The sequence below is a fragment of the Rhea pennata genome, chromosome 3 (assembly GCF_028389875.1).
Source record: "Rhea pennata isolate bPtePen1 chromosome 3, bPtePen1.pri, whole genome shotgun sequence".
Lineage (NCBI taxonomy): Eukaryota > Metazoa > Chordata > Aves > Rheiformes > Rheidae > Rhea > Rhea pennata.
The window spans coordinates 54,693,646-54,701,253 of NC_084665.1; the positions used below are offsets into that span (position 1 = coordinate 54,693,646).

The following is a 7,608-nucleotide window of genomic DNA, read 5'->3' on the forward strand; positions in this document are numbered from 1 at the left end:
GCAGGAAACAGAAGGCAGGAAACAGAAGGCAGGAAACAGAAGGCAGGAAACAGAAGGCAGGAAACAGAAGGCAGGAAACAGAAGGCAGGAAACAGAAGGCAGGAAACAGAAGGCAGGAAACAGAAGGCAGGAAACAGAAGGCAGGAAACAGAAGGCAGGAAACAGAAGGCAGGAAACAGAAGGCAGGAAACAGAAGGCAGGAAACAGAAGGCAGGAAACAGAAGGCAGGAAACAGAAGGCAGGAAACAGAAGGCAGGAAACAGAAGGCAGGAAACAGAAGGCAGGAAACAGAAGGCAGGAAACAGAAGGCAGGAAACAGAAGGCAGGAAACAGAAGGCAGGAAACAGAAGGCAGGAAACAGAAGGCAGGAAACAGAAGGCAGGAAACAGAAGGCAGGAAACAGAAGGCAGGAAACAGAAGGCAGGAAACAGAAGGCAGGAAACAGAAGGCAGGAAACAGAAGGCAGGAAACAGAAGGCAGGAAACAGAAGGCAGGAAACAGAAGGCAGGAAACAGAAGGCAGGAAACAGAAGGCAGGAAACAGAAGGCAGGAAACAGAAGGCAGGAAACAGAAGGCAGGAAACAGAAGGCAGGAAACAGAAGGCAGGAAACAGAAGGCAGGAAACAGAAGGCAGGAAACAGAAGGCAGGAAACAGAAGGCAGGAAACAGAAGGCAGGAAACAGAAGGCAGGAAACAGAAGGCAGGAAACAGAAGGCAGGAAACAGAAGGCAGGAAACAGAAGGCAGGAAACAGAAGGCAGGAAACAGAAGGCAGGAAACAGAAGGCAGGAAACAGAAGGCAGGAAACAGAAGGCAGGAAACAGAAGGCAGGAAACAGAAGGCAGGAAACAGAAGGCAGGAAACAGAAGGCAGGAAACAGAAGGCAGGAAACAGAAGGCAGGAAACAGAAGGCAGGAAACAGAAGGCAGGAAACAGAAGGCAGGAAACAGAAGGCAGGAAACAGAAGGCAGGAAACAGAAGGCAGGAAACAGAAGGCAGGAAACAGAAGGCAGGAAACAGAAGGCAGGAAAGGAAAAAGGATGAGAATGAAGGAAAGAGAAAAAAGGAGAATGGGAAAAAGAGGGAAAAGAAAAAAGAGAAAAGGAAAAAGGACAGAAGAAGGGGGAAGGAGGAAGGAAAGAAAGGAGGAAAAAGGAATGAAAAAAGTAAAAAAGGAAAGAAGAGGGAAAGAGTAAAGGAAAAGGACAGAAAAAAAATGAAAAAATCTGAAAGAAAGAAAATCAAGAAAGAGAAAAGGAAAGAGAAAACAGGGAATAAAAAAGAAAGGGATGAAAAGAATGACACTACCCCACCGCCCCCCCGGCAGCAGCCTCCTGACGGTGCAACACCGGTAGCGGGACCCAGCCGGGGCGCTGCGGGCAGTGTGGTTGCCCGTGTTGGAAGCTGCCTGTGCTCAGCACCTCGCTCCGCACTGAAGCGCAGGGCAGCCTGGCGCCAGCAGCAGGGGCTTTGGATTCACGCCGGGTAACTTGCCCGCGCTAAAGCGCTTGTCTGCAGCACTAGCGGGCTGCTCCTCGTCTCTCCCTCAAACGCTGCGGCACCCCGCGTCTTGCAGCGCCTCGTACGCAGCTCCGCGGGCAGGGCCGGGCTGTTTGAAGGAGCCCGCGCGGCCACGGAGCCGGAGGGGAGGTGACCGAGCAGCAGTAGTGCTGCGGCGGGAGAGGGAAGCCAGGCCCGGGGCAGCCGTGCCTCTCGGTGGGGGGAGCGAGGGCCACCGCGGAGAGCAGCGGGTACCCACCGGGGGCCGAGGAGTTACCGAGAGGTGATGCTGCTCCTGAGGGGGCCAGCGAGAATGGCAGCACCCAGGCACGGCAGCTGGGCTGTGTCCCTAATGCGTTTCTGTTCCTAATACACTTTTCCCTCGTGCACACAGCTGTGATGTTAACTAACGCATTTCTGCCGTTCTGGTACATTAGACGATGATAAATCTGTGTATTCACAACTATAGAGCTACAGTATCGTTAGGACCTCCGTACTGCAACCCTTCCACTTACCTATTGAGATTGTAAGGTATCGTGTCTGGTTTGGACAGTAACTCTATCCCACAGAGAAAAACTACGTACTTCTACCTATTGGAAATTTGGCATTTTTTAAAAAGTATCCCTTTATTTCTTCAGAGGGACTTCAGAAAACACCGTGCAGCTCTATTATTTATGTAAACTAATCATCTGTGTCTTCAGTTGAAGAGCAGCGTCATTTGCTGCCCTCTGGTGCAGCAAAAGAAGGAAGTAACTTGCAGTAAAAACTTGTAGGATCTCTAATATAGAAATTAAGTAAAGGGCTAAGTTTTCTTAATTTAAAAAGTACTCAGAGATGCTCACATTTATGCTAGCTGGTGCACAAGGCATCCACATTAACAAGATTATTAAAAACAATTACAATCCTAATTAAATTAGTCATAGTTAAAAATGAGGATCTACTTTTATGGTAGTAATTTCTGGATCAAGTGTATCCTGTTTATAAGTAAAATAAATCATCTTAACATCAGGCTTTGCATGCTCTTCCTGTAAGTCTTCCTCTCCTGAATCATCCATAACTAAGACACCAGAAGCAAATTCTCCCATTATTTATACCTGCTACCCTTATAGTTCTCAATGTATTTGTAAATCTTACCTTGGCCATTTGGGTATTCCAGTTTTAGGTAAGCAGCCATGAAATACTGTAGATAGTATCTGTTAGAATTTCATAAATCAGTATGTTAACAAAATAGTGCACATAAAAAAATCGAAACTTTGTCTCTCAAAATCTAAGGACAGCAAGGAGAGCTTAGTGAAAAAGCTTTCCAGAATTTTGAAGATCAAGGTCATACTATGGATTTGAAATGGCTGGTGAACAATTCTTTTTGAATAATAGCATATAGCGTATTATTTTGGGGGAACAGTTTGAGCATGGAATTGGAAGATTTAGATTAGTGAGGCTGCGAATTATACGGGTTTTTAAATATTTTTTCTAAGAAAGAAGAAAAAGAATTTAGAGATTAGCAGCACAAGATCAGCTGAGTTCTTGTTTTGGAAATAGCTTGTATTTCTCACACTTCACTCTACTTGAAACTGAGCTACAAAGATTCAGGAAAATGCATGAGAGATCACCGTGGGAAGCCCAGTTAAAACCATACTGCTTGGATGTAGAAAGAAGTTTACGCTGCAAATGTTATGTCAGTTTCTAAATGAACAGTACCCTTCATCTTTAAATCAGGATAGAGATAAAAAAGGGATGCATCCCAGTAGGACTGATAATAATCTCTGTTCTTAGGATGCTTTACACCTTCCAAAATGAAAATGGAAAGAGCTCACCACCTTCACTGTTTCTAAGAAGGTTTTAAAATTTAGGGAGAATAACATAGGCCAGACACTATTATGTCTCCCAATTCTATCCAAGTTTTGCCTGGAATTTCTAGGCAATTTAATTTTTTATTTGCATTCCTTAATAAAGTGTTTGCAAAGTTCCACAGCCAGAACTCTAAAACCTTGACCAACCAAGCCAAAGTAGAGACATGCACTTAACTGAGAGTCCAGTGAGTAGACACAGCAGAACTCACAGGGCAAATTTACTCAGCACGTAACACTGACTTGTCCCTGAAGGCTCTTTGGCCTTTAAAATGAAGAGGCCTGCAAGAGGGAGTCAGTCTTTACTTGCGTATCATCTACTTGCTGTTCACATGTGAACAACAAGTGACAACACATTGTAAATGCAACCTTAGTCTGCATTTCTCATCCTTAAAAGACATGACTTTGCAACAACAGCACTGTTCTCAACACTTTAAAATACACTATGAAAAATGAGAAGATTCAGGGTTAGAGTTACTTACTAGCAGTTTATATTCAAAGAAATCTCCCTTGGAAGTTACTAAGTTCCATTTTGAACGGTTATAAGTTGCATAAGTTCTGCTTTCCCTCAGAGTATTCAATGCCAGATTTGTTTTCCCAAAATATTGCAATTCCTAACCCATTACAAAAGCCTATTCTCACTCCATCTTCCAGTTCCTGAATCCCAGCACTGAGACCCAAGGTCCTTTCTCAACAGGAAATTAACCACTGCATTGCTGTCTGTTGCACACATACTACATCCCTATTGTGTATTGCCAACAGACGTGTCACCTGATGAAATTAGTCACAGGACTATCTAATATAATGATTCCTGCTTCCATTTTCTGCCTGTGGATAGAGTAGCTGCAGTGTACATAAGGGGGGAAAAAAAATAGGAACAGCTCTCCCAGGGGGATTCTCCCATGCCACGAAGCATGCAGCTTATCCACCTGATTTTGCGGTGGAAATACAAGGTTTCTACATTTTGTCTGTGGAACAAACTGGTGATGTGAAATTTGCTTGATTTAGATATTATTTTTGCAAGACTGCACTGCAAGTATACTTATATGTAGCTGGATTCAGCTACAGAAAGTCTTTTTCAATCACATTTCTCAGTTTGTGAGGAATAGAAGCTCTTCAAATAAACTTATAATTTACATATGTATTTCGTATCATTCTGCTAGGAGGTAAGTTTGATGTACCAAAAGCTCAAAAGACTACCACTTTCAAAGATGGGTTCCTGAAAAACACCTAACAGTAGTTTTCTACAAATGTTCCTCATTTCTTACAAACCGCTGTAGTTCCCCACAAATCCTGCAGGTAAAACGTAGCTCCGATCACTTCACCCTTGCTCTTATCTTAATCGTGCAACAGTGAAAAAACGCTATCTTTGAATTCTTTGGAAGATGGATGTACTGTTCCAGACCTGGTCTCAGGAACTGATACACTTTTCCCCATATTATTACAGTGTGATGGGTGGCTTAGTTTTATAGGACTCAGTGAAGAGAATGAAAAATTTATCACTCAAAAGTTTTGAGACCACTGATTTCAGAAAACATTATTAAGCCTGCATACAGTCTTAACTGGATCGGACAACCCTAATGTTTCCCCTCTAATAGAAAAAGACACACTTAGATTGCTCCACATTTGAAACGAAGCTTTAAAATTACACCTTAATTTCTCTAAGCAACCTAAGTTTTAGTTCCAGGTCTTCCTATTCATTAGAAGTAAAAATGTATTCTTGCGGTGACAAATGAAGAAAAGGAGCATTTTAGGCGACAAATCAAAACCAGTTCTGACTGCATATTGATTTGATGTTTTGTCACCTGCAGATGATTTGGATTGCCAGGCACCTTACTCCAAAATAGTAACAGGTAACCCCTGTTCTCCTTTTTGGGAGGGGAGGCTTAACTCTTGCTTTAGGAGAAGGGAAAATAACTTTGGAGAAATCATCTGGCAAAAAGGCTTTAGCTTTTCCCTGGCCTCCACACCACCTAGTCCAAATTTACAGTGCTTAGAATCCGCACTCACACACACTTGATTAGTGTACTCTTAAGGAAAATTTTTACTGCTAGAAGCCTAGAAAGCATTAGTAAAAAGTCAACAGTAATTTGGAACAGAGGTATTCAAGATTTAGAAAATTCAAAGCACAGGGGAGAAAAACGTAAAAAAAAAAAAAAAAAAAAAGATTATTTAAAGCCAAGACATTTTGGAATTTTAGGACGATCAACTTATATTGTGCCACAAATCACTCTACACAATAAATGCTAATTACAAGTCAAGCCTTTTCAGCATCAACAAGCTTCCCTCAACTCTCCCCAAAACATAAATTGCGGTAAGCATCGGCCAACCAGGCTCAGGAAAATGCTGCCTTTAGAATATAGGGTTATATAGGAGGGTTGCATGGAAATATTTAATACATTAATAACTATATTCCTTTTCAAACAAGAGGTCTAACTATAACTAGCAGATTACCAGATGAAACATTAGAAATGCCCAGTAAGTTTTATTTTCCATCTTTAAAAAAAGCTGAACAGTTAAACAATTAAGAAAAATGAAATTGTCCAAAAGCAGGTATTTTACAAAACTGCTCCCTATGATGGTCGCTTGACGTTACCTCAGAAGAAAATAAAAGGACTGGCCGCACGGAAACTCGGGAGGTGCGTGTGTTCACCGTGGCGCGGAGAGGTGGTGGCAAGGGCAGCTCCTGCGGTCTCTCTCCTTGGGCGCAATCGCCGCTCAGCGGTGCCGTTCTCGCAGGCCACAGGCAGGAGATCTGAGCGGAGTCCCGCGGCGCGAGGAGGGAAGCGTCTGCTCCCCGCCCGGCCAACGCGCGCCCTCCGCGCGGCGCCTCGGGGCCCCGCCGACCCCGCTCCCCTCCTGCCGAGGCCGGGCGGTGGCCGCCCCCGGGGCGGGGAGCCCGGCGGGGCGCGCTAGGACTCGTCGGGCTTGTCGGCCGGCGGCCCGCAGGGCTGCAGCATCTTCTCCATGAGGTTGAAGCGCACGCGCGCCTTACTCTCGTTCTCGGCGATGGCGAAGTAGTTGAGCAGGTCGAAGTGGCCCATGTAGGAGCAGTAAGAGTCCCGGTGCTGGTTCACCAGCCACTCCCACTTCGTGGTGTCGGCATGGCCCGTCCCGATGTACTTGGACTGCAGATGCTCCAGCTGGCTGTGGATGGTGTAACGGTCCGTCATAGTGGCACCGGCAGCGGCAACTCACCGCACCCCGACCGTCTCCGCACCGCGAAATGGAGAGCGGAAGTGGCGTAATCCACGCCCTTTGCCCCTTCTGCTCTCCCTGACTACAGAACAGGAGATAATTTTCTAGCTCACTCTTTGGGCTTTCACCGTTTATTTCTTGCTCTGTTGCTTGCTTGAGACAGAAATAATAATAAAATAATCCTCCAGCTAGCTATTTATTTTCTGCCGCGGGGCATGATGGGAGGGTGCTCGCCGACGGAGCACAGTGCGCATGCTCCGTGCCCTAGGCGCATGCCGGGAGCGGCGGTACCGTCCGGCCCGGCGCGGCCCGCGCGGGCGGTGCTCGGGGCCGCGGAGCGCCATCTCGGCCCGCCGGCGGGGTTTGCGGCCGGGCAGCGCAGAGCTGCCTTGGCTGCGCAAAATAAGCGGTGTGTGTGTGTGTGTGTGTGTGTGTGTGTGTGTGTGTGTGTGTGTGTGTGTTTGCGGCGGAGCGAAGGAAGAAAAAGAAAGGGTTTGGGAGAGCTTCTTAAATTAATGCCTGAAATCTAAATCATGCAGCAGAAGCCAAGGCCAGCCTTGAGGTGGTGACAGGCTTAAGAAGTTTCCTAAAGTTATCTGAAATCCAAGAAGCCATTAGCTAACTGATGTAATAGCGTTATTACAAGTGTTCAGTTAGATGGATTCCTTGAAGAATTCTAAGCAAAGCTTGGATGAATTTTATCCCCTGAAATTATTAAATATACTGTGTAATAAAATCATTTACTGCCGATTTAATTACTTTAATTCAATAATCCAATAGTAAGCCAAATTACAGAACTCTAGGCCAAGACCTGTAATACAGCATTATTTGAAAAATAAATACTTGAGGATTAGTGACTAATTCAGTCTTATATTCTAAAACTAGATACTGGGCTGAGTGGCTTTAATTTGTAGTTATTCCTTAATTCACCTATCTGAGAATCAGATAAGCAAACCACTTTAAAATCTGACTACAAAATATCTCAGTAATGGGTCATTGGGGACAAAACCAGAAAGTCTTTATTTGTTAAGGAGACTTCAGCAAACAGGAAAGCAATACCAGTG

The 7,608-nt window shown here is 44.8% G+C and overlaps 1 protein-coding gene across 1 annotated transcript; it reads right to left on the minus strand.

Moving 5' to 3' along the window:
* Positions 1 to 5,532: 5,532 nt before the first annotated feature.
* Positions 5,533 to 6,709, minus strand: SF3B5 (splicing factor 3b subunit 5). Its single transcript, XM_062573712.1, has one exon. The coding sequence runs from the start codon at positions 6,517 to 6,519 to the stop codon at positions 6,259 to 6,261; it is 261 nt and encodes an 86-aa protein (XP_062429696.1). The 5' UTR covers positions 6,520 to 6,709; the 3' UTR covers positions 5,533 to 6,258.
* Between the last annotated feature and the right edge of the window lie 899 nt (positions 6,710 to 7,608).